The 12,262-nt window shown below is 32.9% G+C and overlaps 2 protein-coding genes and 1 non-coding gene across 3 annotated transcripts; 2 read left to right on the top strand and 1 right to left on the bottom strand.

Annotated features, from left to right (window-relative positions):
* The first annotated feature begins 8,403 nt into the window (after nt 1-8,403).
* TRNAP-AGG (transfer RNA proline (anticodon AGG)) lies at nt 8,404-8,475 on the top strand. Its single transcript has one exon. It is a non-coding gene; the product is annotated as a tRNA-Pro (tRNA).
* A 234-nt stretch (nt 8,476-8,709) lies between these two features.
* On the bottom strand, nt 8,710-9,237 carry LOC135677473 (uncharacterized). Its single transcript, XM_065189833.1, has one exon. It carries the CDS (start codon nt 9,235-9,237, stop codon nt 8,710-8,712), a length of 528 nt encoding a protein of 175 aa, XP_065045905.1.
* Nucleotides 9,238-10,680: 1,443 nt separating this feature from the next.
* On the top strand, nt 10,681-11,665 carry LOC103988510 (dof zinc finger protein DOF1.4-like). Its single transcript, XM_009407049.3, has one exon. It carries the CDS (start codon nt 10,825-10,827, stop codon nt 11,662-11,664), a length of 840 nt encoding a protein of 279 aa, XP_009405324.3. The 5' UTR covers nt 10,681-10,824; the 3' UTR covers nt 11,665.
* The last annotated feature ends 597 nt before the right edge of the window (nt 11,666-12,262 follow it).

Below are 12,262 nucleotides of genomic sequence, written 5' to 3'. Positions count from 1 at the left end.
CCCTACTTAGTTAAAAACATAAGAACTTAGAGCAAAAAAAAGAAGAAAAATGCTATTGTAATATTGTGAAAACTCCTCTCAAGCTTTAAGTGTTGGGTGAAGTTTAAGAGAGAGGTGATTAGGTTGTAAATGTTATCTCTTAAAGTTGTGAAAATAAGAAAAGAGTTATAAGAAGGTATTGGTCTTTGCCTATTGAAGGAAGACCGTTAGTAGATGTCGGTGGCCTCAATGAAGGAGGAATCAGGAGTGGACGTAGGTCATGACAATTGAACCATTATAAAACTTGGTTTGTATTTCTGTTTTACTTTTTATTGTCATTGATATTGCTTAAATTGCTTATTTCACTTATTCTAAGTCAAGCACACCTTCAACATTCCTAACATAATTTTTTATCAAACGAAAGTTTTTGAATCGTTGAGGTTTTTATCGAAGCACTAATTCATCGCCCTTCTTAGTATTGATTTCAGTCCTAACAATTAATATTATAGCTAAGATTTTTCTTGTTTGGTTTAACACCCAAGAGAAATAATTTTTACCGGTAATCAAGATAGTCATTCTATCACTCGTCCTCCTATGTTCAATGGGATGGACTATACATATTGAAAATTTTGAATATAGATTTTTTTGCTTTTTATGAACTTTGATTTATGGAATATCATTGAAAATGATTTTCAAAAGTCTTCCAATCTAATGAATGAATGAAATGATTTGGAGAAGAAAATTTTTTTCTTTAAATACGAAAGCTATGAATGCTTTATTTTACGCTTTAGATAAAAATGAGTTTAATCATATTTCGATTTGTAAAATTACACATGATATTTGACACACTCTTGAAATTACACATAAAAGCACATGCTTTGAATGAAAACTTTTGATGCATGATTTTGAATCATTTCGAATGAAGCTAAGCGAAACTATTATTGTAATGTACACCTGTTCTACGAATGTCATCAATAGTTTAAAAGCTCTTGGCAAATATTTTTTGAATCTTGAATTTTTTAATAAAGTTTTACAATCTCTTTATAAAAATTGAGATTTAAAAGTAACTACAATATAAGAGACAAATGACTTAAACAATTTTTTGCTGGAAGAACTCATCGGTTCGTTAATGAAATATGAAATAACTTGTATAACACAAGACAAACTTAAGAACAACCTTCTAAAGAACATGAAGGATTTGACACTTCTCGAACAAAAGCTAAGTGCTGATGACTTTCAACTCATTATAATAAAATTTAAAAAATTCATAAAACAAGAAACTAAGAATAAGAATGAACTTAAAAAGAACACAATAACTTGTTATGAATGCAATCGGCTGGGGCACCTTAAAAGCAATTATCCATAAGTGAAAAAGCTACAAATGAAGAAGATAGCACTCAAGGCAACATGGGGCGAAACAAATATATCCGAAGTGGCGAACTACATTTTGGTGGCTTTCGACAACGAGGTAAGTTACTCAACCAAAACTCCTTTACCTTACTATGAAATTACTTGATACATTTCATCAGTTATTTTTAAATTAGTATATAAAATACAAAAAAGGAGGTGGATCATGCTTCTCTTTCTAGTGATTTAAAAAAAAAATTGAGCATGATAATTGCATGTTAACTCCTAATACTAAGTATGAAGATTTAGATTCACTTAAGAAGAAAAACACATTACTACAACAAACAAAATAATTTTGATTAAAAATGCTTTATGTTTAATGAAATCATGCTTGATGATCTAATGATGCATGATGATTTGAAGTAATGATGATTTGAAATCATGCTTAATGAGTTTATATTTTTAAATTATGCATGAATTTTATGATTTATGGCTTATTGATCTTGATGATTTTTGTGATAAATCTTATTTTTTAGTTTTAAACATGATGCATGGTTTTGAAATTAAAAAAAAAAACTTGGGCATGCTTATATAAAATCAATCATATGAATTGAAACAACTAAAAACGGAATGCATTTTGAAAATTTCTCTATCTCTATCTTATCAAATTTTCAATAAAAATTTGATAAATATATTTGTCATTTTGAATCTTTTGAAAGTGATTTTAATGATTTGACTATTTGAATTTGAATGAGTTTTATCTATATCATGATGTTGAATTCTCGAAATTATAACTTGAGATTTTTTTTTTATGAATCAACATCTCTTACTCTTTATTCTTGTATGATTCTTCGATTTTATTTAAGTGAAGATTTTCTATATGAATTATGAGATTTCTTATGCATGAATCAAGATATTTTACCATTTTATTCTCCTATTTTTCTTTTTGGTATTTATAAAAGAAGAGATTTGTCAAAATGAATCATATCTTTTGGTATTCAAATGATCTTTGTTATTATATCTTTCATATCATGATTTATTTATGATACTCCCTTGTATTCATAAATCATATGCCTCATCACATTTGATTTAAATTTATCTTTGTCATGATATTAAAATTGATGTAAAGGAAAAAGAATTACGAAATCGTATTCTTCCATTCTTTTTTACAATGACAAAGGAGGAGATAAAATTGCTAGCTTGTATGTTCTAAAATAATATAAAACTTATTAGTTTGTACATTTCAATGAGAAGAATTTGCTAGCTTGTATATTTTAAAGAGAAGAATTTACTAGCTTGCATATCTCAAGAGAAGCAAAAGTACAAACTTACACATCTCAAGAAGCAAAATTTACAAACTTGTACAACTCCAAATTGTTGCTAGCTTGTATGTTGTAAAAAATGCATATATCAAAAACTTACTAGATATACTTCCTCTTTTTGTTGATGACAAAGGGGGTGAAGATATGATGATAAGTTGAATCATGCATGGTAGGATATACTTTTATATTTTTAAAATATTGCATGATTTTTTGAATTTAAAGGTTCTATTAATGCGGCATATTTATAGGGGGAGTTTAGTTTAAACTCCATCATCAATTGGTTATCATCATAAAAAAAAGAAAGATGGTTGAATCTTAAATTTTGATAATAAAATTAATTAATGAGTTAACGATCTAATCTACGTTTTGAGTGATATAGGACTAACTTCGATCAGAAAAGATAAATTAATTAAAACAAGAGGAATCAGATGTTGGGCCGGAGTGAAACATGTTAGAAGATTGGGCGTCAAGCTAAAGGATCGATCGATGTACCGGCAGAAGGACTTCGTGCCATAAGTTTGAGCATCGGGCCGAAGGATCGGACATTGCGGTAAGGAGATCGAAAGTTGCAGAGTCAAAAATGGCGATTGGGCAATACGCCAAAAGAGAGGACGATGCGTTGAAGGATTGGACAAAGCGTTATATGAACCAATAACATGTCGGACAATATATAATTCATACTTGTAATTATATGTCTATATTAAGTTAGTTTAGGTCTAATTGAGTCGGTATTGGAGTGAAACAACGCCAACTCAATTATGGGCCAATTGGGCCTAAATTAAGGCTGAATTAAGCTTGTTGTTTGGCTCATTTAGTGACATGTAGTAGGGTCTGGCGGTGGTACCATCTAGACATAGTCTCCCAGACTATGTCAGGCAGTGGTATCGCCTAGTGTGATTGTGTCAAGTAGTAGTACCGCTAGACTGGGTAGTGGTACTGCCTGGTGTCGGAACTGACAACTGATGGTACCACCCAGTATTGACGGTGGTATCGCCCAATACCTCAAAATCTCGGGGATTTAAATTTTGGCTCTAGTTTTTAAAGTCATTTGAGGCCTATAAATATCCCACTCATCCCTGCTTAGTTAAAAACATAAGAACTGAGAGTAAAAAAAAAAAAGAAGGAAAAAGTTGTTGTAAGATTGTGAGAACTCCTCTTAAGCTAGTGTTGGGTGAAGTTTAAGAGATAGGTGAGTGGATTATAAAAGTTATCTCCTAAACCTGTGAAAAGGAGACAAGAGTTGTAAGAGGGTAGTTAGTCTTCGCCCATTAAAGGAAGACCATTAGTGGATGTCGGTGGCCTCAACGGAGGAGGAATCGGGAGTAGACGTAGGTCACGAAGATCGAACCACTATAAAACTCGATTTGTATTTTTGTTTTGCTTTTCACTGTTATTGATATTGCTTTAATTGCTTATTGCACTTATTCTAAGTTAAGCACACATTCAATATTTTTGAAGGTTTTTATCGAAACACTAATTCAGTCCTAATAGATCATGCATTACTTACTAGTGAATTCAATACATTAAGAACTATGCATAATGAATATATATCAACATCTTGCTCAAGATTTAAAATCATCTAATCTTAAACTTAAAAAGGAATTATTTCAAAAATCATATGCTTTACAAAATACAAAAAAGGACCTAATTGCCATGAATGAGAAAATAGAACATTGCTTAAGGAAATCAATTGATAATAATAATATAATAGAATCTCTCGAAGAGGAAACATGTTTCTACGATAAATATTAAAAATAAGTCACTTGATATTATTCTTACTAAATAAGATTGTGTATTTAGAAAAGAAAGTATTAGCTTTATAAGTTGTAACATACATCAAAAGCCAACTAAATCTGTAAAAGGATCCACACTATATATTTCTCCTAAAGTTAAATATAATTTTTATGGAAAGTTTGATCACTATGCTTACACATGCTCTTTTAAGAAATATAGTTATCGTAAATTAGTTTGAGTTCCTAAAGAAATCATAAATGATTTAAAACTAAAAGACAAGAAAGGTAAATCTAATCACGAATGATCTAAAGTTATATGAGTATCTAAAACAAACATCTTTTTCTTGTATGTATGTCTCCAAATAAGAGCTGGGAGCAAAAGATGGTATCTTGATAGTGGATACTCAAGGCATATGATCGAAGATCCTACAAACTTCTCAAAGCTCACTAGCCGAGAAGGAGGATATGTTATTTTTAAGACAACAATAAAAGAAAAATCATTGACATTGAAAATACTAGTAAAAAATCAAATCTTTTGATTGAAAATATGTTTTTAGTAGATGGTTTGAAATATAACTTAAAAAGTATTAGCCAACTTTATGATAAAAAATATAATATTAAATTTGAATATTATGCTTACACCATAGAAATACTAAATCAAAATAAATTTATTATAGCTTTAAGAAGTGATAATATTTATATTGTCGACCTTGATGATTTTCATTATACAACTTATTTTTAAAATTTGAATAATGATGCATGGCTTTGGGATATGTTAGTATAAAATTAATTTCATAAATTGAAACGAAATAACTTGTAAAAAGAATACCTAACATTAAATTTATTAAAGATAAAATTTGTGATGTGTGTTAATTGGAAAAATATATAAAGAGTATCTTTAAACTCAAAAATCAAATAAGTACCTCTAAACTATTACAACACATTCATATAAAGACCTATTGATAGTATAAGTCTAGGAGATAGCAAATATACATATGTGATTATTAATGATTATAATAGATATACTTAGATATACTTCTTGACACATAAAAATGACTATTTTAAATAATTTATCAAAATTTATAAATTATTTCAAAATGAAAAAGATTTTATGATTTCTTCTATTCGTAGTTATCATAGTGGTGAATTTAAAAATCATAATTTTATGAATTTTATAATTTAAATAGGTATGATCATAATTTTTGTACTTCAAGAAATTCACAATAAAATGAAGTTATTGAGAGAACGAATATGAACTTATAAGATATGGTAAAAAGCATACTTAAAGAACATATCTTACTCAAATACTTTTGGGTCGAAGTCATTAACATGGTATGCTGTGTCATAAATAGAGTTCTTAGAGAGCCTCATTTATTTAAAATTCCTTATGAATCATGAAAAAATAAAAGACCTAATATATCATATTTTAAAGTTTTTGATTGTAAATATTTTATTTTAAATGATAAGGATGCCTTAGAAAAATTTAATACAAAATCTGATAAAGATTTCCCGGAATTTCTTCTTCCTTCTTCATCCAGAGTGTCCAAGAACAAGGCATCTTTGAGTCTTTCCTCCAAGGTGATGGTAGGGGCATCCCACTTCATCACCTGATTAGTGCGGCCAACATTATTCATTAGAGGTTGAATCACTTCGTAGTTAGGGACATTTAGGAGGGCAAAAGGGCTCATCGTGTAAGCATAAAAATTATAATTATATTATTATTTAGATAAAAATATTTTAATATTAAAATTAAAATAAAATAATAATAGATCAATATCAGAATTACATATCTTTTAATGTCATTCAGAAAACCTTTATCTAATTCGTAAACGCATCGTCCTCGGATTTGAAAGCTGTAGCGATATCGATCTACTAGGAGAATTAAACTCGTATTCTCCTCTCTTTCTATCCTTCGTATGACCACTATAAGTGATGAAATAGGGATCGAACGAGATTAAGAATATACCTATAATATTAATTTTTGGTGGTTCATCCTTAGGAGATTCTATTTTTTTATAGACAAAAGCGGAGATCTAAGATTGTAAATAGAAAAGTCTCTCTTATTAAAATCATCTCTTAGTAAATCCTACCATAATTGAACTTTCTTTCGAACGATACTCCTAACCAGAATGTAATTAGAATTATAATATATTTTATTTAATTAAATATGACTACATAATCTAATATTTTCCTACTTGGCTTACTAATTGGTAAGATATAAAAGATATTTAAGATTAAAATAAATAAAATAAAAAATTATTTGAAATTTTTTTACCTAATTAGATTTTAAAAATTTTAAAAAGTATTTTTATACATGGTCATGAATTTTTAAGACAAACCAATAAATTCAATAAGTATAATAATACTATATTAAGTCCAACTAACTTATACGAGTCATACTAGTTTCATATCATTAATGTCATACTCTTTTTTATATACCATAGCAATATTAATTTTTCCTAAAATAGTCCATAATAATTTCTATAATCATATTCAACTATGATATGCATAAATATAAATATGATTGTAGACATAAATAATTTTAATTAAATAAAAATATTATATATATGTATATATATATATATATATCATATCTTTTATGACTTACTATAAGTCCAAACATAGTTTTTAAATACTTTAGATTACAATATTTTAGTAAATGGATTAGCAATTATCAAAGTAGATTTTAGTAAGTTCTCAATTGACACTTGTTATTTCTGAACTCGTTTTTTAACCACAAAGTATTTTAACTTAATATGCTTACAACCACTAGAGTATTTATCATTTTTAGATAAAGAAATTATTATTATGTTATCACAAAATATCTTTAACACTCTAGCAATTAAGTCAATAATATCAAGTCCTAAAAGAAAATTTTACAGTAAAAACATTTGACTTATGGTCTCAAAATATATCATAAATTTAGCTTCTATTGTTAATGATGTAATTAATGATTGCTTTATATATTTTCATAAAATTGTCCCTCCAATTAATATGAATATGAATCTTGAAGTGAACTTTTTATTATCGAAGTAATTTGAATATATCATTACTTCAAGTTGATATGATCTCTTATATGTGAGCATGTCTCATTATTTTTTTTTTAGCTTTTCAATATTCAATTCCTATGTTATTTTGATATTTATATTTTTATTATAAAACTGATATATGATCATGTATCAATTTGAGTATATAATAGACTTCTAACTGTACATGTTTGAGAATGTAATAGATTTTTATACAAAACTTATATGAGTTATATATTGACAAAGTTTTATAAATACCGTAGTCATAAACCCAATTCACCTACATTATGTTGTGAGTTTAAAATCTTATTTTATACATCTAAATTATTTATTTGATGTACACTACTAATTTTAGGATTGGAAACCTTTCTTCAACAACTCTTGTAGTTTTACATTATGTTTGATGGCAACGGTGAACATGTCTTACATATATTTAAGTTGAGGACTCAAAATCTTATTTGATAAATTTTATATTTAAAATACTATGCTATGCTAATAATGGTGTACTTGTTATACCTTAGGTTGATGGTTCAAGAATTTATTCAATAATATTTTTACATTTAAAATGCTAGTCATCTAACTCACTTGTCAATTGGAGAGTTCATTGCATTCTTTCATAAATTTTATTACTTAAAATAGTAACTCATTAATGGTGGTATAACTAACTCACTAGACTAAAATCAAATATTCTAAAAGCTCATCTCACAAACTTGCTCAATCAAAACTCTATTTCTACTTGGCTCATTTATTCTTGATTCAGTAGGCAAAATATCATCCAACAAAAAAAATGCATACTAACTTGGGTGGTGAATATTAAGATCATATCTCGATTCAATTGATTATAATTTACAAAAAAAGAAAATATTTTCCTTTCTTGAGGAGTTAATCTTTGCATATTGTTCCAAGGTTCCCACCTGCCTTGTTTCTCTATGTATTTCCAATTTTGGTGTTATGTAAATTATTTATTTAAATTTATGATGAAATCAAAACGCAAACGGGCATTTGGTCTAGTGGTATGATTCTCGCTTAGGGTGCGAGAGGTCCCGAGTTCAATTCTCGGAATGCCCCGATTATTTTCCTTCTTTTTTTTTTGGTATTTATCTGATTGATTTCATGTTCATTATGATTAGACAAAACTAACGTGAAAGAAGCATACACAGTTCAATAGAAACTAAATCATTTTTTCAAGCTGAATAAACGACAGATCTAAAAATACAGGACAACGAATCCAGTAGATCTACATCAAATGAATGAGAATCTTTAGCTAACTGTGATGTGAGATCGCGTGGAGTCGTCCTTTCATCAGATACGACCTCCATCACGTTGTTGCAGCAGCCAAAACTCCCAGTAAGCAGCAGCAGCAGAATGATTAGGACTTGGCGAGAAGCTGCTGATCCCCATGACGCCCTTGTTGCCGGAAATATCTTGGCTGAGTCCATCGAAGGATGATCGGGAAAACACCATGCCACCATCGACTCCTAGTAGATCATCCGATAGATCTTGCTCGCCCTTCATCAACATTTCACTGCTCGATGCGTGTGTGGCTAAACGAGCAGATGCAGACAAAACTGAAGCATCAGAAGAAGACGAAGAGGAGGCGGAGGCGGCGGCGGCACCGGTGAGGCGTTGCACCACCGACATGAAGTCGCTAGGAGTGGCGTGGACGACCTTCGGCGAGACGGCGTAAATTATGATGGGCCGCCGGTACTGGGGTGGCGCAGGCGGCACAACCGGACGTTTCTTTATCGCGTAGGAGTCCCTTCGAACTTTGAGAGGAGCCAGCCGCGGCCTCGACGACTTCCCGTCCATGGGGAGATCAGATGAATCCATGTTGGGAGCAGAACTGGATGTGTTTAAGAGCTTAATCGAGGTAAGGTAGAGGCACAACAAGTCAATGAAGTAAAGGAGCGAATCGAAATATAATAGCAGAAGTAATTGAGAGCAGATAAAGAAGGACGAAGGAGAGAAGAAAGAGAAACCATGCAGCTGCCGCCATTACGAGCTCACGAGGAAGCTGCGTCCGAAGGAGGCGGAAGCGGAGTTGGATCGGGTAAAAGCCACGGAATTGCACGCATCAGGTGTCATGTCCCACGTCGAGTGGCAATAGCAAATTGACACGAGAGCGGATGTGGTCAATTGGATGGTCAACATTAGGCAAGACGTGGTCAGGCCGTGGAAGGGGTCCACCTTTTTGCCTTTTTCCCATTAATGCTATTTAGATATCTTTTCTTACCAAACAAATGAGTGAGGAGACACATTCTAAGAACGCTATGGAGACAAGTTTCGTTGCAGAGGTATGAACGAGTCTTTGGTTCCTCGTTGCATGCAAATCCGAGGAAGGTATGAGTAATAAGTTATCTTAAGAGACAAGTCTCCCTGGAAAGCAGGAAGATGAAGGAAGTCCCTCTCTCATCTGCCCTTGACTTAGAGACAACCAGAATCCAACCCAATCATGGCAAAAGGAATTGTCTCATGGCAAAGAGACGATGATTCTGAGGTTATTTATTTATTAGTGATTATTATTAGCTATTTCCACAATTGTACTGCTGGAATTTTGATTACTTGGCATTATTTTTTAATATATTAAATCTTCTTTTAGTTGAATCATTTTAATCTTTATATTATATTATATTATATTATGATTTTTTTAAAGTTTTATTACATTAAATAGCATACATGATATTATTCACACATAAACTAATACTTAAGATCTATCATTTATGTAATAATACATTAATTAGATGATTTTTTTCCTTCATCTATTTACTCTTTTGGGTCTACTAAGAAGATTTGCCTTGATCTTACTTTTCATCAGCAAGGCTACCATATAATTATAAAGGAAATAAATCAAACTTATTGATTTCTTGAGTTATTTTGAATTTTTCAATCATAATATAATATACTAATCAAAATCGGATGATAGAATACATATGAGTCTGAGTCTCGATCTAACAAAATAATTAGTCTATTAAAAGTTTGAACTACTGAGACTAAATTCGGATGTTAAATTTAGTACCTTATTTTCACATAGTATTTTGACAGAGACTTTATCATACTACTTAGATATAAGATTTGATGAACCTCAATCCACTTAGGATAGTTGGGATTTTAATTTGGGTTAGCAACCAAATTTGACACTAACAAATTATAATTGGGTATCTTAATGCTATTTAACTCAATCGGTTCTTCCTAATTCCGGTGGTCGGTCAGTGAGGAGGAGAACAAGCGGCGTGGACGGTGATTCCGGCGTCGTTGTAGACCCTGCCTCGCCCATGCCGAGGAGAACCCGATGAAGCAAGCCAACGCCGACGGCCTCCATCAGCCCCGTACGGAGCAGCTTCAACCGCCGCGCCGCCCCTCCTTCCTCCCACCACTCCCCATTAATTTACTCCATCGTGCACATGCAGCGGCTGAGACATGATGACCTTCATTTGCCTACAAATAACCCCTTCTTCCCCCTCTTCTGTCCTCTCCATGACATATACGCAGCTCTTCTTGCCTTCTTCCCTTCCCATGCTTTCGTCCCACCATGACATGCTCCCTTGCATTCCTCCGCAGCCCGTCGACGTCGAGCTGGCGAACAGTTGCCCCCGCTGCGGCTCCTCCGACACCAAGTTCTGTTACTATAACAACTACAGCCTGAGCCAGCCGCGGTACTTCTGCAAGGCCTGCCGGCGGTACTGGACCAAGGGCGGGTCGCTCCGCAACGTGCCCATCGGCAGTGGCTACCGCAAGAGCCGCAGGGGGAGGTCGTCAGCGAGGCTCTCCAGTGCCGTCTCCGTCGCCGCCGGTGGTCCAGATGCCAACTCCAATCGCCGTGCTCCGCAGAGTCCTGTCCGCCCGGACCTCCTGACGAACGAGGTAGCCGCTCCTATTGCCATCAATCTCGAGGCGTTGTATGCCAAGTACATGAACCGGTCTCCGGAGATGGAGTCAGGCGTCGCCATTGCAGCATTCGATACTGAAACGACAAGCCGATCGAGTTCATGCCACTGTCAGATGTTTTCGCCAGTTGGTAATACTTCACCACTGAATCAGGTCAACGATCGGCCATTCGGTAATGGAGACTACAATCTATATAGAGAGTTGAGCAGCTCCATAACACTGCCAGTGGAACCTGTTCAGAGCAACGTATCCTTGGATTGCCAAGAAGAGTTTGAGTCGACCACGGCATGCAGCATGGATCATCAGCAAGATCGTGCGAACATTGATGATTGGAGCTTGTTGGATTACTCAAGCTTGGAGGCTTTCTACTAGTGCTAATGCCCACCACATTTCAATGTCTTTCTCCTGTTCTTCATCTTCGATTCCTCTCAATGTTCCGTAATCCTTTCTCCATGTAAACTCCATCACGTGAAATGGCATAAATATTTTAGAGACATCGACGATGACATCATTCATGACTCTCCTTTACAGATTGTGACATCAACAGCATCAAACACCCTTCATAGTTCAAGATTGTTTCATAGACATACCAACCACTTGTGATCTGCTCCTTTCAAGTATAACTAAGATCAAGGATCAAGATCATTTAAGTCAAACAACGAGCTCTAAAATCTAGATGTCAAAAGTCAACTGAAGCTTCTTGCTTAGACCAAACCATCAAGCATTGACCTGAGTATCTTCTAATTTATTATGTTAGAAATCTGGTTAATAATTATTGGGTTGATGAACGTAAAACTAGATAGACAAATCAAAGTTGTCCTCTTCCATTAGATCAAGAAATTGAGATCATAATTTATACAAAAAACTAGAAGATTATGGATGTGATCCAAGAGAGGATAGCACATGATCCGAAGCAAATCCCTTGAGAACCACACCATGAGACCATTAAGTTAAGCCATCCCTGACTCCT

Source organism: Musa acuminata, chromosome BXJ1-6 (assembly GCF_036884655.1).
Source record: "Musa acuminata AAA Group cultivar baxijiao chromosome BXJ1-6, Cavendish_Baxijiao_AAA, whole genome shotgun sequence".
In the NCBI taxonomy this organism is placed as follows: domain Eukaryota; kingdom Viridiplantae; phylum Streptophyta; class Magnoliopsida; order Zingiberales; family Musaceae; genus Musa; species Musa acuminata.
Note: the sequence above shows the minus strand (reverse complement) of the source record. Positions and strands in the feature narration are given on the sequence as shown.

Excerpts from the sequence above, each read along its gene's own strand:
- LOC135677473 (XM_065189833.1), bottom strand. The coding sequence starts at position 9,237 with ATGGATTCATCTGATCTCCCCATGGACGGGAAGTCGTCGAGGCCGCGG.
- LOC103988510 (XM_009407049.3), top strand. The coding sequence starts at position 10,825 with ATGATGACCTTCATTTGCCTACAAATAACCCCTTCTTCCCCCTCTTCT.